Source organism: Myotis myotis, unplaced genomic scaffold (assembly GCF_014108235.1).
Source record: "Myotis myotis isolate mMyoMyo1 unplaced genomic scaffold, mMyoMyo1.p scaffold_m19_p_3, whole genome shotgun sequence".
Lineage (NCBI taxonomy): Eukaryota > Metazoa > Chordata > Mammalia > Chiroptera > Vespertilionidae > Myotis > Myotis myotis.
This window is the reverse complement of record NW_023416335.1, coordinates 176,838,523-176,863,264: the sequence shown is the minus strand read 5'-3', so window position 1 is coordinate 176,863,264 and position 24,742 is coordinate 176,838,523. Positions and strand designations below refer to the sequence as shown.

General features: G+C 38.9%; 1 protein-coding gene across 6 annotated transcripts in view; it reads left to right on the top strand.

Annotated features, from left to right (window-relative positions):
- CCDC91 (coiled-coil domain containing 91) overlaps positions 1 to 24,742 on the top strand; it is a 280,530-nt gene that overhangs the window by 155,791 nt on the left and 99,997 nt on the right. For all 6 annotated transcript variants that reach the window (XM_036299629.1, XM_036299630.1, XM_036299631.1 and 3 more), the window contains one exon: positions 15,370 to 15,477. In XM_036299629.1, coding sequence (XP_036155522.1) covers positions 15,370 to 15,477 — 108 coding nt within the window. The remainder of the gene's footprint in view (positions 1 to 15,369; positions 15,478 to 24,742) is intronic.

Sequence of the window (24,742 nt, the reverse complement as noted above, 5' to 3'; positions counted from 1 at the left end):
CCAGACTAAGCTTTGAATAAAGGACATTCATTCTAAAATGCTGCTGAAAGTTTGAAAACACAGTTGAAGTACAAAATCTGCCTTTGTAATTATTCAAAGAGTGTCCCAAAAATGTATACATATTTTTTAAGTATACTTTTTTTATTGATTTCAGAAAGGGAGAGAGAGAGACATCAATGATGAGAGAGAATCATTGATTGGCTGCCTCCTGCTCGCCCCATATTGGGGATCGAGCCCACAACCCATCATGTGTGTATACACATTTAAACAGCTGATACCTCACTTAATTTTTACTCTTTTTCAGGTTTAACTGATTTGAAATAATGGGTGAAGCCAGTCTAAGCTTTAAACAAGAAAATTTATCCACTAGACTTTTTTATGGGGATGCATAAAATATAAAGTTTACAGTACAAAACTGGCAACAGTTGACGTATTGAGGGCACCCAAATAAAAAATGAAATGATTCTTGATGTTTGCCATTTCATTGCTTTCTGTTTTCAGCAGTGCCTGGACCAGAACGGTCATCAGTTTGAAAACAGGCATTGACAAAAAAATTTACTAATTTCTGTAGATTCTTTTAAATTTTGAAAATAAACTGTTAAACAATGACTTTATAATCATTTAAAGTGCGTATATATTTTTTAGGGGACACCCTATATGTTCCACATTTTCTTTATTCAGTCCTCTATCTCAGAACACTGATTGTTTCCATGTCTTGGCCACTGTGAATAATGCTGCAATGAACATTAGGGTGCATATATTTTTGAGAATAAACGTTTTCAAAATTTTCAGGTAGAAACCAGAAGAGAAGTTGCTGGGTCATAGGGTAGCTCTATTCTTAATTTTTTGAGGAACTGCCATACTGTTTTTCACAGTGGTTTTACCAGTTTACATTCCCATCAGCAGTCAAAGAGGGTTCGTTTTCCCCCACCTCCTCTCCAACAGTTGTTATTACTTATCTTGTTAATTATAACCATCTAACAAGTATGAGGTAGTGTCTCATAGTTTTGATTTACATTTCCCTAATAGATAGTGAAATTGAGCATCCTATATAATAAAAGCATAATATGCAAACAGACCGAACGGTGGAACGACTGGTCACTATGACACGCACTGACCATAAGGGGTCAGATGCTCAATGCAGGAGCTGCCGCTGGTGGTCAGTGTGCTCCCACAGGCGGAGCACTGCTCAGCCAGAAGCCGGGCTCAAGGCTGGTGAGCACCATGGGAAATGGGCCTAAGCCAGCAGCCAGACATCCCACGAGGGGTCCCAGACTGCCAGAGGGCGCAGGCCTGGTTGAGGGATCCCTCCACCAGTGCACAGATCTTGTGCATCGGGCCTCTAGTCTTTTCATATAACTGGTGGCCATTTACATCTCCTTGGGTGAAGTGTCTGTTCAGGCCCTCTGCTTAATTTTTAATTGGATTGTTTGTTTGGTGTTGAGTTGTATGAGTTCTTTATATATTTTGGATATTAACCCCTACTCAGAGCTGTTGTTTGCAAATATCCTCTCCCATTTGGTTGGTTGCCTTTTTGTTTTGTTGGCATTTTCTTTTGCTGTGCAGAAGCTTTTTAGTTTGATATAGTATCATTCATTTATTTTTGCTTTTACTTCCCTTGCCTTTGGGGATCAAATGCATAAAATCTGCTCTAAGATCAAGCTCCATAAGTTTTTGTTGTTTAAACTTAAGAGATTTATACATTTTTCAAATCATAGCAGATAGGAGAAGTATTATAACATAATTGAATTTTGACAGTTGACAGATTAGCAAAAATGGTGATTAGTTAGAAAAATAGCCTGAAAAGGCAAAAGAAGAAAACGCAATTTGGTTTATTTATATGCAAACACCAAATAATTTATAACTATAATGATTTAAGGTGTATACCCTCTTCTCACACTCTTAGAGCTTTCTTTTCTTACCCTTTGTGTACATGATTTTGGCCAAGTGGAGTATATTTACAAACATCATCCATTCATACATATATTTACACTTCTCAAGATTTCTATGCTAAATTTCTATGCTAAACTAAACATAGACATACACACTGATTTCTCTCTTATATTCTTTGCTTCTGAAGCTGGAATGAATTGATGATCTTTAACTTTGTGTATGGAAACCTAGATGCCAAACACCAAGGAGTGCTAGTTACATGAATAGTGCTTATAAATACTTGACTGTTTTAATGATAAAGTAAAGGATGGCAGATTTTTTTTTTCTAAAGTCTTAGTACATTTTATAATAATAATTTTTAATATTAATATTTTATCTTTTTCTATTAAGTATCAAAATATTGAATCTGATAAATTAGTGTTTTTAGGCATGTAAATTTTCTGCTACTTGTCATGAAAAATGATGTGAAATTGCTACATAAACTTAAGTTGTTCTGAAATTATCTTGATTAAGTTATTGATATGTTCATTTCCCATGTTACCCAACCTTGATTTTTTTGAGTGTCATGGTCCTCTGTGCATTTTCTGTAAAGGTTAAGTATGCCTTAAATAGCTTTGGTAAGGATTACTTTGAATTTTAGCAGTGCACCTTATGTTAAATGCCAGCTTGGAGTATCACATGCCTGTTCTATTCCATTTTTCAAAAGCAGCCACTTGCTAGTGTTTTATTTGAACTCTTGAATTGTTTGTACTATTATATAAGGGAGAACATATTGCATTTAAGAGACCAATTTTTCCCAGGGTGTAGAGTTACTTGCATTGTATGAAGTTCTACTCCAAGGAGGGGGAAACAACTTTGTTTTCTCTTCTCTTTATATTTCCCCTTGATTAGAGATTGCTAACTTTTTTTGTGCAAAGGGTGGAAGAAGTAAAAATTAAGATATTTGAAACTTGTCATATATCTTTTAGTTTGAATTTCAGTATTTTGTTCATCCAAAAGTATGAAATTAATTTATAGTTTTAGTTATTTGATTGAAAAAGGATTCTCATAAATTCCAGCTTTTATCGTATGATCAGATTTTTCCTGGACAAATAAAGATACTTACTGTTGCCAATAGAGTTTGGCCTAACTGCATGCTAGATACTAGTGATTGGTTTGGAAATAACGACTTGGCTTGTCCAATCTTGTCCCTCCCACCAAACTTAACCTCAGCAGAGGACTGAGAAAGGTTTGGTAGTTGAGAATAGTTCTTGTATGCTCTGAGTTTCCTGGGCTTAGCCAGAATTTTGCATGCAAGGCTATTCTTGTGGTTTTTCTAGCTGGGCCTAAACCAAAAGGCTTTGGAAACCTTGCAAGAAAACTTGTTCTAATATAGATTTAAGACTTGCCTTTATATTGTGACTGGATCATCAACCTGATAATTAAAGGAGTGAAGGGCAAGTCTTTATTCTGTATTGAGGATATAAATTTCAAATTTCTGTTTCAGAACAGACCTTGAAAAATCCCTTCATTGATAAAGAAATATTAAGTGATTAGGGTTTATTTAGTTATTAGTTCCTTAAGACGTGTTATTTTTTGCTTATCTTGTGAAATGCTCTTTAAATGTTATGGGTTCTTTTTTGTGATTAATTTTGATCAAACTTGGAAATTTTATCAATAGCAGCTCTGTCCCACTTAGAAATTATTATTAATTATAGCTTTCTTCTTATTATCATACAAATTCAGTCATTTCTAACATAAATATCTTTATTCTTAATAATACTGTCTCTCCATATTGACCAGAATGAGGTTTGACCTGTTCTGTTGGGGTTGAAAGTTTTTTCAGATCTTCTTTTTATCTAAACTTATTCAACAGGTTTTTACCTCTAATAATAATGCTAGAAGAGTGATTAGTAGTAGCTATAAAGAATGTCATTTCTGTAACTATTGTAGTTAATGTAATAGATCAAGTATGTGGATCTCAATCTTAATGAATTGAATTGTCATGAGGGTCTATCTGGATTCAGGCATTTTTAGTTTTAGATATTGCCTGAAATAATCTTATGTGTTTCATAATTAGACTTTAGGGGGAAAAAAACTTTAGTGTGTGTTACAGATATATTTTTATTCATTTTTTAAAAATATTTTTATTGATTTTAGAAAGGAAAGGAGATGGGGAGAGAGAGATAGAAACATCAATGATGAGAGAGAATCATTGAATGGCTGCCTCCTGCACACCCCCTACTGGGGATTGAGCCTGAAACCCAGGCATGTGCCCTTGACCGGAATCGAACCCAGGACCCTTCAGTCCGCAGGCTGATCGATGTTTTATCCACCGAGCCGAACCAGCATTCATTTTTTTATTGGCCACCAATTTTCCATTTAGTGAAAGGATACATACCATAGTTCTTAAGGCAGAAAAGTTATGTATGCAAAAACTACTTTTAAGTTTTTAATTTTTTTTGCCTGTTTGAAATGATATAAAAGTGGAATGGTTAACTTTATTATTTTCTCTCAACTATAAAACACAGATTCTGAAAAAGGAAAGCAGAGATGTAAGAACCAGCAACATTTGGGAAGATAGCATTTTCTATTTAGTGTATAACCCAGTATCAAAATAGAAGGCTGGTTTTGATTTTATCCTTAAGATCTAGTTATTCAGATTTGGGGAATCTTGATATATGAGAATATAAATTTTATACTAAGGATAAATTATGAGAGAATAGAATGATTTTCTGTAATGTTTTCAGAATACCTTAATTTTGACAGGGTAATGTATATTCAGTACATAATTCAAAAGACATGCAAGTATGAATTGCAAATAAATTTTTCTCCCATTGCTGTCTGGGTATGAGTCCCCAGGCTTTATCTTTTCCAGAGGTGAGATAAGTTACTTAAAGTTATCACGTGTCCAATTTTCAGTGCATTGATTGTCAAATCGCTTTATAGCAATGAGAAAAGAATTATATCTATAATCCAGATACAGTGTGATTTAGTCCATGTAATCAAAAGCAAAAGTTCAAAGGTTATCTTGTTTTGATGTTTAGCAGGATATTCACATGACTAAATGTTCTTGGTAATTATTCCACTGTAACAACATAATGTGGGCTACTATTCAGTCAGAAGCGCCACTTTGTGCCGTCTTATACTAGTCAAATACTTCCATACCAGCTAGTATATCAACAAGTCCTCTGAGCCACTCTCATGGTGTTGTCCCTCCCCCGGGGGCTTCTGCCTAACCCCACACAACCCTGCTAGAGCCAGCACTGCAGGGACCTCTGGCACCTGCTCCAATCCAGGTGATGGCACTTCTAATTGGTGCCCAACCCCCAGTGGATTTTATGGTTAATATTTATCTGGAAAAGAAACCAGTTGAAGTATCTTACATTATCATCTAAGTTCACAATGTTATTCTCTTTATCATTAAAAAAAAAGAAGAAAGTTTAAACTTTCTCAATTGTCTTCTAAAAAATTGATTTAAATGAAACTAAATTTTCTCAATGTTAATTGCTTTTCAGTATGAAAAAAATTTTCCTTCTAATCTTCTTGATCCCTATTTGACTAATGGATCTTGCTTAATTTGGAGGAAAATTCTTCACTTTAATGGTCTTAAATCTAGTAATTTAAAAGATGTTAATCCTAACTTAGATGAGTTTCATTTGTCATGAACAAGTGAGGAATTTAGCTAAAAAATCAACATGAGTTTCATTTTAAAATAACTTATAATTTCACAGAAGTCCTTTATTCCTTCATCATTGGCAGTGAAGAAACTCTTTTATTCTCTTTGACTAGATAAAGAATGTGAGACATAGAGAAGCAATGCCTTGATCAAACACGTATAAACAGAGGAGGAGTTTTAAGTAAGCACCAGGTCCCTCAAAGCGTGATTCAGGGCTCTATTCAACAAATTATATTGCCTCCTTGGAATGTTAATGCATGTGTATGCAGGCCAAATATTTCTGACATCCTGATGGGCTTCTCTTTTTCCATGGTCTCTGATATTTCTGAAAATGAGATGCAAGCATCTTTAATGTTTAAAAACCAGGTGTTTCATTTAACCCTATGAAAGTGTAAAGATTGTTTTAGCGCTCTCTCTCTCTCTCTCTCTCTCTCTCTCTCTCTCTCTCTCTCTCTCTCTCTCTCTCTCTCAATGAAACTGCCACTCTTACTCAAGTCACAAGGAACAATATTGTGGCATCTGAGGGAGAGGCATATCCATATGGCAGCTTTTCAGAAGTTTAAAGTATCTGGAAGGCAGACATGCAGAGGCTTTGTGCTGTACTTAATTTTAGAAACTTCTTAATTTTAATGTGTTGTCCATGGCACAAAAGAAATTTTCACTGGGAGACTTTTGTGGTGTTTGAGGTAACAACTCTTATGTTACTAGAATCCCTTAACAACAAGGCCAACGGGAATGATTCCCTCAGTTCTGAGGATTTTCTTTGGCTTTCAGAGCCTCCAAAACACTTTATAGCATGGCTAGACTGTATTGGATTTCCATGTTTAGATCTACACCCATAATTTAACATTTTTCTTTTTTGACTTGTATAGTACCTCTGCACTGTAACTCAAATACATAGAACAACCTGGGGGTCACTGCAAATCCAGATGCTTGAGATCTGTAACAGGGTCGTTTTTCAGCAGCCTCAACATGACCTTGTTACTTTTTCTTTTTTAAATTAAGGAAAAAGGAAGGGAGAAATCTTTTTTGAATTCATTTTTCCATAATTTTTGGTCATAATGTCTTTGTTGTTTTCTAAAAAGAAATATGGCCAAATCCATTACCATACCTCCTCAGATATCTGAAATTTGGTCTAGAGAAACATGTACCTTCATTCTCCCCAAGGGTTGAATTTACAGGGTCTGAATGTTGCCTTAGTTTTGCCAGCCTGGGTAACAGGTGGCCAGGAACTTGAACTTGACTTTGGAAACAGTTTTAAGTAAATGAAAGCCTTAAGTCTGGATTGAAATCTTTCCCCTCTAGAGCAGCGATTTTTAACCTTTTTCATCTCATGGCACATATAAACTAATTACTGTAATTCTGTGTCACACACACAAAAAAATATTTTTTACCAATCATTAGGTGTAATTTTGATTTATTCACACCAGACAGCTGTTGTTATATTGGCTGTTGTCATTTTTTTTATTTGCCAATATAAGGGAAAACAGGCCAGACAGTACCCCTGACTAAGTACTCAAGTATGGGTGGTGGTTTTTTAAAATTTTTTTTATTGTTGACACTATTACAGATGTCCTCCATTTCCCCCTTTTCCCTCCTCCACTCAGGCTCCCCCCCCAACCTTCACCACATTCTTATCTGTGTCCATGGGCTGTGCATATATGCACATACATTCTTGGCTAATCTCTTCCAGTCCTCCCTCCCTCCTCCCCTCTGAGGTCTGTTTGTTCCATGTATCCATGCCTCTGGCCCTGTTTTGGTTATCAATTTATTTTGTTCATTAGACTCCACATATAAGGGAGATCATATGGTATTTGTCTTTCTCTGATTGTCTTATTTTGCTTAATAATTTTCGGTTTCAGCCTGGCCAGTGTGGTTCAGTGGTTGAGCCTTGGCCCATGCACTAAGAGGTCACTGGTTCGATTCCCAGTCAGGGCACATGCCTGGGTTGTGGGCTCAATCCCCAGTAGGGGGTGTGTAAGAGGCAGCTAATTGATGATGTTTCTCTCTCATTGACATTTCTATCTCTCCCTCTGTCTTCCTCTCACTCTAAAATCAATAATAACATATTAAAAAATAATAATACTAATCTCCAGTTCCATCCATGCTGTCTCAAAGGGTAAGAGTTCCTTCTTTTTTACAGCTACATAGTACTCCATTGTGTGAGGTATCACCTCACACCTGCCGGAATGACTACCATTAGTAAATAAAAAATCAAGTATGGGTGAGGCTGTGGAGAAAAGGGAACCTTAGTACACTGCTGGTGGGAATGCAGACTGTAGAGCCACTGGAAACTAGTATGGACTTTCTGCAAAAAAATTAAATTTGGACTGCCCTTTGACCTAGTATCCCACTTCCTGAAACACCAATTAGAAAGAATTTATGCATCCCCAAAATGCCTTTTGACCCAGTGATCCCATTTCTGGGAATATATCCTAAGAATCCCAAAACATCAGTCAGAAAGAATATATGCACCCATATGTTTATAACAGTGTTATTTATAATGGCCAAGATCTGTAAATAGCCCAGGTGCCCATCAGTAGAGAAGCAGATAAAAGAGATGTAGTATAACATGTTTTAATAATTCTTGTGGCACATCATTTGAAAATAACTGCCTTAGAGAATTATACTTTCTAGTCCTTTTACACTATACTTATATTTACTTTTAAATTGAATTAATTGGGGTGACATCCTATATAATAAAGAGCTAATATGCTAATTAGACCAAACAGCCAAACTATGGTCTGGACAACCTTCTGCATGAAACCGAGGCTGCGGGGGCTGGCCAAGGCAGCTTAGTTCACTAAGCTTCAAATTATAACTGCCAAGTTCAGTTACCAAATTTGCATGAATTTCATGCACCGAGCCTCTAGTTGGGTAATAAAATTATATAGGTTTTAGGTGTACAATTCTATAATACATCATTTACATATTGCATTATCTGCTCACCACCCAAAGTCTCGTCTCCTTCCATCACCATATATTTGACCCCCTTTACCCTCTTCATCCTAACCACCATACTGTTATCTGTGTCTATGAGTTTAATTTGTTCATTTGTTACTTTCTATTTTATATCCCACATATGAATAAAATAATATGGTCTTGTCCTTTTCCACTTGACTGACTTCACTTAGCATGATACTCTCAAGGTCAAGAAAAAAACTATTTGTTGGGACATGGGGTGTAGTTTAGGTTGCAGTAGTCTGCTGTGGCTCTACTTCTCTACTCATTTAAATTCCGTCATGTATTGGTTTTGGGTGGTGTTTGACCTAATATCTGTTTTCTGTGAATCTAATAATTGTAGAATTTATGACATATTTTCCCTTCCAAGGAGTTTGTAGTCCTTCACACACTCTATTTACTCAAAATTTATCCTGTAGAGTAGAAAGAATGGACATTTCCAGTCTAAAATAACAACATAAAATGTTGAAATCCTTGGTAGAGATTAAATACACTCAGCAACAAATTTGGTAACTGAACTTGGCAGTTATAATTTGAAGCTTAGTGAACTTTTCAATGAATATTGGTACCATTCATACTGTGATTTTTAAAAAATACTAATCTTAATACAGGAATCATTAATTACTAAATAGCTATTGCGTGTGTCTACTACTACTGTGTGCAAGGAACTCTATAAGAAATTGTGTGTGATAAATAAAATGAGTAATATATAGTTCCTATACTAAAGGAACCTACAATCTTGTTCACATCTGTAAAATTATTGTTAAAGAAATATGCTAAATAGCTTTCCTCAGTTTCCTCAGTAAATTAAATTCCCTGGGATGATACAGAAAAATCTCTGAAAGAACTCTGGCTAAAACCTAAATATGTTGAAAATTAATAAGACATTCCCTGCATTTGGCAGCATTTTCTTTCATTATACAATGTTTGAATACATCTTTGTTTTACTTGGTTTTACACATTGTGAGTTTCAATGCTTTATGTATGTTTAAAATAGTTTTAAAATATCATGTAGAGGAAAAAAATTATTTGATATATCTTTCTATATTCTTGTATAAGCCCATGGAAAGGCTTCCTTGTATCTTTGATATCTGTAGAGAAATGACAGACAAAAAGTTAGTAAATTGCAGGGAAATGTTAAGATTAACATTTATTTTATATTTACAATATATGAGAAATTTAAAGGTGATTATTATGGTGTTTTACATTGGAAAATAAATATCCAATTATATAATGACTAGGGGCCCAGTGCATGAGTTTGTGCACCTTGAAAGGAACTGTGGGCCGCAAGGATGCGGTGGGCACAGGGGTAGGTCTTGGCCCATCCTCCGTGTCCCTGCCCGGCCCTCCTGCCACGGCTTTTGGGCCCTTCTCTGCTGGCAGTCCTACTCCCACTGCCGCTGCTCCCATGCACTGACAGCACCAGCCCCACTCGCACCCCCTGATGGTACGGAGCGATTGGGGCTGGTGCCAGCAGCGGGTGTGAGCGGGGCTGGCTCCGTCAGTGGGTGTGAGTGGCAGTTGCTGCCCTGATAGCCCCTCAGGAGCAGGTATAGGTAGAGAAGCCCTCAGGGGCGATTGGGGTCGGCAGCCACTGCTCACACCTGCTGCCAAGTGATTGGGACTGGTGCTGGGTGCCGGCAGTGGTGCGAGTGGCGGCTCCAGCCCCGGTTGCGGGTGCAAGCGGGACCGGCGCTGGCAGCAGGTGTGAGTGCTGGGCTGGACCGCAGTGTGTGGGAGCAAAGAATTTTAAGTAACTACCAGAGGCTTTCCCCGATGACAGCGACTGGCACCCCACCTTGTTCTGGCACCCCCGCTCACCTACTCCACCATCCCACTGAGGCCAATGCCTGCCATGTTCCGCACACGCCCCCTGGTGGTCAGCGCACATCATAGCGACCAGTTGTTCGGTTGTTCCAGTTGTTCTGCCATTCGGTCTTTTTGTATATTAGCTTTTTATTATATAGGATATCTCAAGCCATAAAAGCAGGTGGCTAGTACCAGATGTGTACTGTATGTCCAAAATGGTTAATATTCTAGTTGTGAGGATACTTTTTAGAGTATGGCACTAATAATCCCACTGTTGAATAATATAGGACACATTTTTAAATGACCTTGTTATGGCACACAATTCTTTTGATATCTGCTACCTGCCCCTTTGTACCTTCTTGCATTACTATTTGCCTCCACTCTTAGTCAAGCTACTCTTATCTGTTTAATGTTCTCAGTGTGTAACAGTGAACCTTATAAGCAGGCTTTGGGCATATTTTCTTTCTCTGATACACACCTTGCATATACCTATAGTGTTTGGTTCTCTAGAGATTGTTTCTCTTTAACAAAAGAAATAATTCAGTAAGAACATATATTTTTGTAATATTCATGTTCCCAGGACCTGCCTTTATGTCTCTTTTGTAGATGGTTGGATTTAAATAACTGAATGGGACTAAAACAGGAGGTTTGAACTATAGGAAAGGCTGGTTACTTATGTATAGCTTTTCTCCATGGCCCATAACCACAGTTTTGGCTCTTAGTTGGCTTGTTATCCTATAGTGCTTGCCTCTTTTAAGTTTGAAAGAAAATGATTATATGGTGTATACATCAATCACTAGAGGGAAAAAATATAATATTCAATTGTGTTTCTTAAATACAATGAGAAAATATTTTATTTCATGAACTTACCTGTACCCCCAAAGGATATAATCTACTAAAAATTACAATTGGGTATTTAAAATGTGGTAGTATTTGGAACCATATCAAATAGGGAAGTGCAAACAGTTCTTACCATTAAGCTAAAACAATTGTCATATCCCAAGTCCACAAAAAGACTGTCATTTTTCTCTATATAAAAGATGCAGTGACTGTACCCAAGGAAATTGTCTCTAACTATACTGTTCTTTAAATATTCTGAAGTCCAACATATAGTATATTTTGCCAAATGTAAATTGCAGCTTTGCATTACTTAGTCACAGTTTAAGAGGTTACATTTTGGTGCCTTATATAAATTAATTATTATGGCATCTTTAAAGGACATATACTGAAAGGGTAAAGCAGTTCTTTCATATATATACTAGAGGCCCAGTGCACAAAAATTTGTGCACTCGGGGCTGTCCCTCAGCTCGGTCTATGCCCTCTTGCAGTGTGAGACCCCTTGGAGGATGTCCACCCCAGTGGGGACCCTCAACCCATGGAGGTTTGGCCAGCCTGGGTGAGGGGCTGATGGCTGTTTTCAGGCTGGCCACACCCCCTTTTGGGGTCCCCACTGGGGTGCCTGGCCAGTCTGGGTGAGGGGCTGAGGGCCGTTTTCAGGCTGGCCAACACCCTGGTGATGTAAGCTCCCAGCCTCTCCTTTTTTTCTTTTTTCTTTTTTTTATTCTGGGATTTATTTACCTTCTATAATTGAAACTTAGTTGCCTTTAGCGGAGGCCTGTGGAAAGCTTGGCTTCCTCCATCACCAGGGGCAACCACTCCTGCTCGCTCCAGCTCTGTGGCCACGGCTGGCTGAAAGCAGGTATCTGGGGTTTGTTTACTTTCTATAATTGAAATTTTGTTGCTTTCAGTGGAGCTCAGAACTGGGCCATGGCAGGCGGGAACCTTGGCTTCCTCCACCACTGGAGCAAGCAAGCCTCCTGCTCGCTCCAGCTCCATGGCTGCCGTCCACCATCTTGGTTGGGTTAATTTGCATATAGTTGCTCTGATTGGCTGGTGGGCATGCCTTAAGGCATAGCAAAAGTACAGTCAATTTGCATGTTTATCTTTTATTAGTATAGGATTAGAGGCACGGTGCATGAAAATTCATGCACTGGAGGGGGGGTCCCTCAGCCCGGCCTGCCCCCTCTCACAGTCTGGGAGCCCTCAGGGGCAGGAAGTGACCCAGCGATCAGGAGAAGGCGACACCCCATCACACCTCTGCTGCTGTCACTGCTGGCAGCACAAGCCTCAGCCAGCCCTAGTTACCTGAGCCTCGGGCGACCCTGGGAGGCTGGGCAGCTGCCATCTAGGCTTGCCTGCACCTTGGGCAGGCCCTGGGCAGCTGCGGGGCTGAGAGGACTGGGAGTCTCTGGAGGCAGGCATACGGAGAAGCCGGGCCCGCCCCACCATCTTTGAGGATGTGGCAGTCAATTAGCATATTCCCTCCTTATTGGCTCTGGGCGCTGCCATTTTTGAGGGTGGGGCAATTAATTAGCATATTCCCTCCTTATTGTCTGTGGGCGCCACCATCTTTGCAACAGTGTGAGGGTCAATTAGCATATTCCCTCTTTATAAAGTAGGGCTAGAGGCTCAGTGCACTAAAATTCATGCACGGGGGGAGTTTCTCAGCCCATCCTGCCCCCTCTCTCAGTCAGGAGCCCTCAGGGTATGTCCTACTGACAGCTAAGCTGCAGTCTGGTCTCCCTCTGCAGAAGACGACTGGGCTAATCATGTGAAGGCGCCGCCCCCATCACCCCGCTGCTGCTGCCAATGCTGGTCGTCTCAGCTTCCGACCCTCAGCCCTTAGCCCTTGCTTCTTAGCGCTGGCCCCACCCCTGCCCACTGGTAGGTGGGGGACAATCTAGGGCCAGGCCAGCTGGGGAAGTGGCTGTGGGAGGTTGAGGCACAGCAGGTCACACCCCGTCCAGCCTCTGCAGAGGCATGGTGCCAGGAGTGGGCCCGCGCCACTGCCTCTGTTGCTGCCTCTGTTGCTGCCTCTGCGTAAGGGGCTGCACTGGGACTGGGACCACACAGGCCCCTCTCCCACTGCCTCTGTGGAAGGGGCCACAGCACTGGACCGGCCTGCACCAAGACCTCTCCCACGCCGCTGCCTCTCCCGCACCACCTCTCCTGTGGCCTCTGCAAAAGAGGCCGCACCGCCGCACCTCTCCCATGCCACCAGGTGTCTCCTGTGCCACCATACCTCTCCCACGCTGCCCCGCCTCTCCTGCGCCCCTGGGCCCTTGCAGCCTCTGTGGCTTTGTCTGGATGGACATCTGGAAGATGTGCAGTCTAATTAGCATATTAACCTTTTATTATTATAGATATATCTATAATAATAATAATAAAGTAATATGCTAATTAGTCCAGACATCCTTCTGGACATCCTTCCGGATGTAGCTGAGGTTGTGAGTGAAGCCCGGGTTCCAGGGTCCTGCCATTGGGTGGAGGGAGGGAAGCCTGGGTCTTGGGTGCTCGAGGGAAGCCCGGGAACTGGGTGCCAGAGGGAAGCCAGTGTCGGCAGCTGGGGGAAGGAAGGTGTACTTTTTCACGAATTTCATGCATCGGGCCTCTAGTATATATATAGTTGTTAATCCTCACTCAGGATATATATTTTTTTCAGTTGATTTTTAGAGAGAGTAGGAGAGTGGCAGGGAGAGGTAGAGACAGAGAGAGAAACATTGATGTGAGAGAAACACATCGATTGGTTGTCTCCCACAAGCTCTATGACCAGGGCCAGAGATCTAGCTTGAAATCAAGGTATGTGCCCTTGACCGGAATGGATCCCCCAGGACCCTTCATTCCTCAGGCTGATGCTCTATCCAACTGTGCCAAACTGGCTAGGGCAGCAGTTCTTTGTATTTTGATTAAACCTCATTCAGAGCTCTATTTCCTTTACTAAATTTACTACTAATTCTGCAGCTTCAGAGTGGTGACTATTGAATTATAGGAGTGGTAGCATCATCAGACAGTCTAACATTTGCAAGTGAAAATTAATTATCTGAAAATTTGAGGCTTATCCAGAGGTTCAAAAAGTATTTTATCTTAATGTTATTTAAATGCATGCATATTTATTTAGCTTCTTGATGCATATTGTTTTCAACCACGTAAATCTTATTTTCATAACAGATATTATTTAAGAGATTTGGCTTTTTTTTTTTTTTTTTGGCAACTGTGCCAAACGTCTGTTTTCTATAAGACATGTGTCTGTTTCAACTTACTATTTTGATTATGAGTAGTTTATTATCCAGATAGACCTTCAAAAATAGAATATTTGCTTAAGAGTTCTTACATATATGGTTGAATGCATATTTTAGAATGATTTGGGATTTATAAATAGCATGTAAGATAATATTGGGAACATGTTTAATATAACATATAATGCTTTAAAAAAAGGAAGGGAAAATATGATAATATTCTAAGCATCTCTAATAAGGAAGTGAGTGGGTGGAACGCCTTCAAATGCTGATTTTGCTTCTCTTACAACAGCAGGTCTTTGATTGAGGTTCCAGCATTTACACTACCCACTTAAGTTTGTCCAGTCTCCCAGGTTTTATTACTTTTTACGAAAACTGCCCTGACATTCCGACTGACTTCCACACATTGACTTATACCTTTTCACATTAAGGATGTGAACTTCCTGGGGGGCTGTTCTTTTATGTTTGAAATTGCTCAGACTTTCCATCTGCTTTTACTTGACTTGTGGTCTTGAAGATCATGCTTGGCCCATGGGATAGTACAGTGTGCCGAGAGGATGTAGAGTTTTGTCAGCCAGTGAAATATGTCTGGGGTTTCTTTTTTTTTCTTCTTCTTTTTTTTCAGCAGCTTTCATACGCTCCTCATCCTGTGTGGTCTTCACTAAACTGAATTTATATTTAACAGAACTACTCACTCTCTTTATCATCTTCTATGACTTGGCCTTTTTAAGGAGAGGTGTGTGGAAGGAACATCTGGCCAAAAAAACTGTAGTCTTGGTAATAGGAAAACTTAAATCCAAAAGCTTAAAGTAGTGTTATATATGATTGTGCTTCAATACTCACAAATGTGAATTTTCTAATGCAGAAGTGGATCATATTTCAGATATGTGCAACTGTCAAAAAAATTCTCATGCCAACAGTAGAGTCCAAGTTTTGTCTCTGATCCAAATTACTTTTTTTGTTTATTTTTAGGCACTGCTACAGTCTTCAGTTAAGCAACAAGTAGAAGCTATTGAAAAACAGTACATTTCTGCAATTGAGAAACAAGCACACAAGTGTGAGGAGTTGTTGAATACTCAGGTAATAAAATTGCACATCCATTACTTATTTATACGTTTCTTCTGCCTCTCCTCGCCGGAGAACTTTATAACTATTTAGTTTTGAACCATTTACTTTCCTTGGTGTATTTTGGAGCAAAAGAATATGTTTATGTAAACTCAGTATTAAAGTTAGGGGATTTTTATGATGGACTAAAAATAGGGCTAAAGGACTAAAATATATGCGACTTTCTCAAATTAATGATAATTCTTATGTTACTTTCTGGGTCATAATATTATTTATCAAATAAGAGAAGCAAATAGCTGATTTAAATGTGTTAGGGAATGTGTAATGATTTTTAGTGGTATAAGATTTATAAATAATATGTGCATTTTTAAAACTATTTATGCTTGAGTTACCTTTTGTTGCATAAAGACATTGGTTTCTATTTGAATTTTTCCACTTTTTTTCTTCCTTGATTTAATGTCTTAGAAGGCATTAAAGACTCTATTAGCTGATTTATATTAATCAATCAAACATTAATGGATGTGTCATACTATAAATAATAATGCAAGAAATTCTCAACAATACTTTTGAATAACAAAACTTGGTAGGTGAAAATAAAATAAACTTTATTTAAAGGACCTATTTTGTATCATGGGAAGAAAATATACTAAGAATTAGGAAAACAGAATTAGGTAGTAAATTTAAATGGAGATTTATAAATATGCCACTGCATCCCCAAAGTAGAGGTCAATCCTGTTAAATATTATTCAATGTCATTTTAATAAATGATTTAGAAAAGGAAATACACAGGGAATTTTATAATTTGATCTAATAGTTGTACTCTTTTGGGTGGTGAAATGCTAGGTTTCTCAGGAATGAAGTTTCTATGACTTAATAATTTAACAGAAAAATCCGAGAAAAATTAAGGTCATAGAACTGGAAAACAGCATAAGGTATGTATTAGCCAGGACTCAGTGGTCGGCAAACTCATTAATCAACAGAGACAAATATCAACAGTACAACGATTGAAATTTCTTTTGAGAGCCAAATGTTTTAAACTCAAACTATATAGGTAGGTACATTGTTGTTAACTTAGAGTACTCCTAAGGCTTAGGAAGAGCCACACTCAAGGGGCCAAAGAGCCGCATGTGGCTCACGAGCCGCAGTTTGCCCACCACTGGCTAGGTTATGCCCCAAACTCTCTGGCTTCAGATAACAAGATCTATACCTTACTCATGCTACACATACACTGAGAATTATCTTGAAGCTTGGTCTCATGTTGTCCTAACCCTAGGAAATAGCCTTGATATTATCCTTCCTATGTAAAACATTACCTGTTATTGTTGCAGAGTGAAAACAAGCCCAGTCAGATTTACTACCAGTAATTCAGTGTTCTGCACTGGAAATGACACTTCTATTCCCAATTTATTTCACAATCATAATGGGCCAGGTAGTGAAATCCTACCATGAACCTTGAAGGGAAAGAACAGGAAGTATATGATAAACAGCACTAATATACCACAGTCTGCTCTTTTGGTCACCAAATATTCAGTCTCCATCTCACAGGCAAATATGCTTATCCTCTTCCTGAGGGTGAAAATATGAAAGTTCTATCCAGCCAATGCCTCAAGCTGAAAAAGTCCAGGATTTCTGAGTGGTAGATGGGGAATGATGTGCTGCAGTTTCCATATTATCTGGTCCAGATATGTAGTTCTTTTTGAACTGAAGAACTAGCAACCAAAATATATGTTGTTAACCTACAACAAATCTAGTATAGAGTAGTGAGACAAAGGTAAGGCATTTAATTACTCTCAGTAGCAAATATTAAGAATCAGAGATGTATAGCTATTAACATGTAGCAGTTCTAACATTTCAGTGAACAGATTAAATAAGAATCTCTGCAATGGGGATAGGACTGCTCTCTGATTTACCATGATTTTTTTTAGGGTTTAGGGCAGGATCTCTAGTCCATTGTATTTTATGCTCTTGTATGTTTTAAATTTTTTAGTATCTTTGTTGGCTATATCTAATTTAGTATTGGCAATTATACCATTTTTCAATATGCTTTCTGTCTATAGAAAATTGGGAGCCATGATCATTTTAAGTAGTAAATAGTCACAATTCAGGGCAATGGTTATTTTAGCTTCTTATCTGTTTGATTACAATTGGTTTCATTTAGCGAAGGCAAATCAAACTCACAGTTGTTTCAGAGACCTCCTTCCTATATTTAATGTGTTTAAATGCTTTCCTCCTCATTCTTGTCTATCTGTGCGTCTGTCTCTTTCTGGTTAAAAATAACTTAATTTACAAAACCTGGTTTAAAGAAATCCCAATAACCTCTTTTTCTCAAACCATTTGGTCCAAATGAAAATATATATATATATATATATATATATATATATATATATATATATATATATATATATAATACTAGAGGCCCAGTGTATGAAATTTGTGCATGGGGTTGGGGGTCCCTCAGCCCGGCCTGTACCCTCTCACAATCCCGGACTTTCAGGGGGTGTCTGACTGCCTGTTTAGGCCCAATCCCACAGGGGTCCCTGCAGGATTCGGCCAAAACCGGCAGTCAGACATCCCTCTCGCAATCTGGGATCACAGGCTCCTAACTTCTCGCCTGCCTGCCTTATCACCCCAAACCACTTCGCCTGCCTGCCTGATCGCCCCTAACTGCCTCTGCCTGCCTACCTGATCGCCCCTAACTGCTCGCCTGCCTGCCTGATCATCCCTAACCACTCTGCCTGCCTACCTAATTGCCCCTAACCACTCACCTTCCTGCCTGATCACTCCTAACCTTCTCTGCCTGCCTCATCGCCCCTAACCACTTGCCTGCCTGCTTGATTGCCCCTAACCACCTCTGCCTGCCTGTCTCATCGCCCCTAACCACTCGCTGGGGGGCGGGGTCGTTCTGGTCTCTAGTTGTTCTGGTTGTTCCGCTGTTTCGGTCACTGGGGTTTTATTATATAGGATAGTCACAGCTTTATTGGTTCTTTGATTGGAGACACCTTAATCGATTAATCTTTAGCAGTGAGTATGACTAACATAAACTTTGCTTTAATACTTGCTGCAAGGCTGAACTTCGTTGGTCTTTGTTCCTCAAAGGCCTTCTCAGTTGTTTGTTTTACAGATTGAGGTTGGGAAGATGGCTGTGCCTCCAGGTCCCTAATTTTCTGAACTTTTTCTAGTGCCTGTAATACATTTCTTGTGAATCATCTTTTGTTGTTGTTTTGTTAATCCTTGCCTGAGGGTATTTTTCCCATTGATATTTAAAGAGAGAGGAAGGGGCAGAGAGAAGGGAAGGGGGGGGGGGGGAAGGAGAGGGAGAGGGAGAGAGAGAGAGAGAGAGAGAGAGAGAGAGAGAGAGAGAGAGAGAGAGAATATCCATGTGTGAGACACACATTGATTGGTTGCCTCTCTCCGGCGGGATTGAACCTGAAACCCAGTTCACTGGTACATACCAGTGAGTGGGAATCAAAGCTGTGACCCTTTGGTTAGAGGGCAGAATCCCACTTAGCCCCAGCTTTATTCTCTTGTCTATCTTTTATGATCCTTCACTGCCCGCCCCCCCAGGTTCACCCCCTTGGCCGTGCTGGTGCAGCACATCAGTGTTTTGGTAATTTTTTTCATACTATTATAGGGATAATAAGTAAAAGGGTAGGTATCAAAATCCAAATTTTACAAGAATTAATGATAAATATTACTCTTTTTGTTTTACTTAACTTTATATGTAATTGTTATAAAACAATAACAACACTAATTTTATTACTTGTAGAAGAATTGTAGTGTTCTTATTCTAATCCATTCTTAATATACCATCTGGATCACTTATGTCTCATTTTCATAAAATAGGCAGAAAAAGTGTGCCTTGAGACTATTTATCTGAGAGGAAAAACACCTTTTACTACCTGCTAATTATTGCCCCAAAGGTATATAGTGATATGTTGGCAGGTTGTGGCTAGCCATAAAATTATTTTTCTCTCTTACCACATACTTCACTTTTCTTTATTCTCCATATTTAGTAAATTTAAGAGAGTGAATAAAGCAGTGAAATTTTACATTGAAATCTACTAAACAGAAAATAATGAGGTTACTTGCTATTTCTCTTGAATATATTCTCTGAGAGAATAGACAGATTGTTATCCCCATTTAAAATAACATGTGATGTTTACATTAAGAAGAAAGCCACAGAAAGAACAGTCCTACTCAATTCTTCAGGAAAAATTTGTAATGATAAGGAGAAATTAGAACTTCCTAATTCCCATGTAACTTTTCTGTGTTTTCTAATTCCGTTATTTTGCTTTTTCCCTGTCACTGCTCTCCCTCAGTACAAAGATTACTCTTTTTGACAGAGGACATGTTCAAAGAGAACAGAAGCCCTAGAGTAGTGAAAAGATTGCTACTGTGCACCAACCGGCCAATAACATCTGCATGATTGCCTGTCCAGGCAAATTTTGATCAAGGAGCTTACAAATGAATATGGTGAAACATGGCCTATGATCTTTTGAGGTATTTAAAAAAAAAATGAGCTAAGTACCTGAGAGTGGAAATAGAAAAGTACTCCTAACTTTCAAAAAGAATGTTTCACAAACTGGTGATTGTAATGATGGTCTCGGGCCTGATTCCAGATGGATTGCTAAAGAAGACTGGTAACTTCTGGAACCAAAATTGATTGGCTAAGAAAATATTGTCCAGCTAAAATTACCCTTTTGGGGGAGAGATTTGCTAGGCTAGTCAGTCAGTTAAAGATTATCTAAACTTTAATACATGAAGTCTCTCACAAGATCACTGGGAACAAAAGTGTGAAACATACATATGAGGGAAAGGGCATTAGATAAATAATTGACTACGTAAGTGGCCACACCACATATATAAGTATATGGAGTAATGTCAAGTTGTGGAATTGTCTGTAGTGAAATGCCACAGGGTACTATCTTCTTCCCTATTCTGCTCAGTAATGTTATTAATGATTTGGGGGAGAATAAGGAAAGCATTTTTTCACATTTGTGTATGGCATGAAATGGTATTCAAAACATTTTTTGGAGACTGGCATAGTTGGGCTGTATCCAAAGTGAAATTCAAAAGCAATAAATATTAGCATTTATACTTAAAACTTAAGCATCAGTGGAGGATTAGGATCCCAACCTAGCCATATAACATATATTTCACATTTAGGGGTTTTATTTAGTAAGTTTTAAAAGCAGGTTTTAAAAACTAATATAATTTTACTTTAATATAATTGAAATCAACTTTCCAAAGGGGCGGGGGGGGGGGGGCGGGGGGACGGGCATTGGGAGGTGAGGAGAAACAGTGGAGTCCCACTCTTTTTGAACTTATATCACATAGTTCCTTTTAGTACTAGGTGTCATTTTTTTTAAAGATTATTTTCAAATTGGAACATATTTAAAGGACAGTGAATATAGAGTTGAAGGGACATAAAAACATATAGTATGAAGAACAATTAAAGGCACTACTTGAATTAAGTTACCTATTTTGAAGTGTGTTATATGAAAAAATAATTGACTTATTTTGGATCATTCTAGGGTCAGTGTATTGAAAGCAGAGAGAAACTTTTTAACTCAACACAAAAACGCAAAGATGTATTAGGGTTCACCTAACTATATTACACTAGAAGCTCGGTGCATGAAAATTCGTGCACTGGGGGGGAATGGGGGTCCATCAGCCCTCAGGGGATGTCCTACTGATGACTTAGGCCCGCTCCCACCCGGGGAGCGGGCCTAAGCCACAATCTGGCCTCCCTCTGCAGGAGGCGACCAGGCTGATCAGAGGGAAGGCGCTGCCCCCATCACCCCATTGCTGTTGCCACTGCCGACCGTGGCAGGTGCGATGCCTGAGCCTCACAGCCACTGGGGCACACGACTGCCTGAGCTCCAGGACTCGCAGCCACTGTGGCTTTGCCCGGATGGACATCCAGAAGACGTCTACCCTAATTAGCATATTACCCTTTTATTAGTATAGATTGATATGAAATTAGCAATATTAGACCATTTTTACCTAAAATAATTTCTATTTCATATGATTTAACGTATAAAGGGATAGTGATTAGTGTTTTCTCAAGGTAGCACATTACTTTTCTCTGGAATAACCTTGTCACAACAATGACAGTCATTAAGTGGATAATTTGTGCAGGGGCTCTAAGCATTGGCTGAGTGGTCAGATTAAGTATTCTTTAAGTTCTGGTCCCAAGATTTTGTGATTCTAAACATTGATTTTAATTTGCATTACCTGGGCATTTGCTGAATGGAGATCCAGATAGACATGGGCATGAGTATAGCTGACATTACCATTCTTGCCTTAGAATTTCCTCATTTGTCTATATACATAAAGACTTTTTACTATACTTAGGGACATGATAAAATATTTTATTTAATGTTAGGCTGTTTACTTCAATCCTTAAAGGGAATATTTTTTAAAAAAATTTCTACCTTTACATTGACAATTTTTTTTAAAAGCATGATTTTATTTCTATAAACCAATATCTTAGGTATTTTTCTTCAGAAAGATTAATATTTTTTTAAAAATATCACTCCAGATAAAATTAATTCCTTGGGTAGAAAAAATTTCTTATGAAATACTTTTTATTAACTTATAGAAGATAGAGTATTGAAAGTAGATTGCAAAAATAATATATATAAAGAGGTAATATGCAAATTAGGCCAGAACACCTTAACAGTCATGACCAGCTCAGGAGGAGGGGCCTGGCACGGGCCCAGAGCCTGAGAGAACAACAGACAGGGCGGCCCGTGCCCGGCCCTGGAGCCAGAGAGAACAACACGCAGGGGAGCGGGCCCCCAGTCTCAGCCCCGAGGCCCAGTTCAGTTCTGATCAAGGGCATGTACCTAGGTTGCAGGCTCCTCTCTGGCTGGGGCCCACATCAGGGCTCATGCAGGAGGCAACCAATAGAAGTGTGCCTCTCACATTGATGTTTCTCTCTGTCTTTCCCTCTCTCTTCCACGCTCTCTAAAAATCAATGGGAAAATATCCTCATGTGGGGATAAAAAGAAAGAAAGAAAGAAAGAAAGAAAAAGAAAGAGAGAGAGAGAGAGAGAGAGAGAGAGAGAGAGAGAGAGAGAGAGAGAGAGAGAGAGAGAGAAAGAAAGAAAGAAAGAAAGAAAGAAAGAAAGAAAGAAAGGAAGGAAAGAAAGGAAGAAAGGAAGAAAGGAAGAAAGGAAGAAAGGAAGAAAGGAAGAAAGGAAGAAAGAGAGAAAGAAAGAAAGAGAGAGAAAGAAAGAAAGAAAGAAAGAAAGAAAGAAAGAAAGAAAGAAGAAAGAAAGAAAAAAATAAAGAAAGAAAGAAAGAAATAAAAAAAGAAATAAAGAAAGAAATGTCATATCCTATGAAAGAGATATCTTGAAAATGCCTAGAGAAAGTTGTCATTTTTTCGTGGTGAAGGGTCTGGAGTCCGTGTTGATGAAAACACCTTGGCAGCTGCAGTGGGGTGATGGGTGTGGCACCTTCCCCTGATCAGCCTGGTTGCCTCCTGCAGAGGCAAGTAGGGCATCCCCTGAGGGTTGCCAGACTGTGAGAGGGGGCAGACTAGGCTGAGGGACTCGCCCCCCTCAGTGCATGAATTTAGTATTTTAGTAGTAAAATAACTGCTTATTATAGAAAACCTATCTACCCACTAAATTTCTTTTTTTTTACTCTGAGATTTTTTAAAATATGTTTTTTATTGATATTAGCGAGAGGAATAGGGATAAGGGATGGAGATAAACATCGATGATTGGCTGCCTCCCGCATGCCCCCTACTGGGGATCAAGCCTGCAACACAGGCATGTGCCCTGACCTGGAATCAAACCAGTGACCTCTTGGTTCATGGTCGACAGTCAACCACTGAGCCACTGGGGCTGCTTTGAGATGTTTAAAATAACTTATGTTCTGTTTTAAATGATAACAATTTTGATGAAAAGGAGGCATGAGGAAGATCTTTATATTTAATAGCTTATCTATCACATGAGCAATTTAATAATTTAGATTGGACAGCTATTTATTATTTTTGGTATCTTACAATTAAAGCTCATGAATAAGAAGATGGTGTTAGATGAAAATAGTTTTATTGTATACTCAAAATTCAGCATTATTTCATTGGTCACAAGGATTAACCAAATCGAACTCTGAAATATTCTGCATTTAAATTTTTATCATTTGAAAAAAATAAGTTCTCATCATTTGCATTACTTTCAAGGTCTGTTTCAAGAAATGGTGATGCACCCTGGCCAGTGTGTTCAATGGTTAGAGTGCCCCCACACTGAGGGGTCACAAGTTCGATTCCCAGGCAAGGGCACATACCTGGGCTGCAGGTTTGATCACAGGCCCTGGTCGGGACATGTGCAGGAGGCAACCAATCCATGTGCCTCTCTCACATAGATCTTTCTCTTTCTCTCCCCGTCCCACCCTTCCTTACACACTCTAAAAAGCAATGGAAAAAATGTCCCCGGGTGAGGATTAACAACAACAAAAATGTTGACCTATTAGGTATCTCAAAAATGTTTTTATGGGTACTTACGAGTTCTCCATTTATTCCTGTTGTGACTTAACAATTATTATAGAGCCTATAACTCTTGTATGTATGAATGGCAGTAAAAGAGGAAATAAATAGATAAGTAAAGTGAGGACTGAAGTTCAGATTATGAAATTACCAGATTTACTATAAGTAGTATGTCTAAAAAAGCATTCACATGATATTATAGGTGCATGCTCTAAGCATTTTACTGTATTAACTCATTTAATACATTTCACTTTAGATATTGCTGGAATGAAACAAATAGATTAGACTACCTAGAACAAAGCTATACGAAGAGTGTATAGTTGTTCCCAAAATAGTAATTCTGTCAGCTCTCCTCAGAGAGAAAGAAAAAGGGACCTGGAGTAAATGGAAGGGCTTTATAGTGGCAGCAGCCTCCAGCTGTTCCAGGGCAGCTCCTCTGTGTACCCCATAATGCAGCGCTATTAAAGCCCATAAATCAAAGGCTACCAGAAACCCACCTGTAGTCTAACAAAGTTTGGTTTATAAGGTTGCTGCACAAGGGATAATATACACCAAGGGAACTATGAATATCTTAAAAGGGCAAGTAGGGAAGAATATTACAGGATTTGGGGGGCTAGAATTAGTAATGGAATGGTCTTGCAGAGATTTGTAAGAATTTATTTAAAAAGTTGACTGGAACAGTCTGTGTGATCTTTAGAACACGTGAGTTTGTCTAGAATTACTGTTAGATTAGTTTCTTTCTGTGCCCTTAGCTTAAAATATATGGGTCTGAGTGAAGTA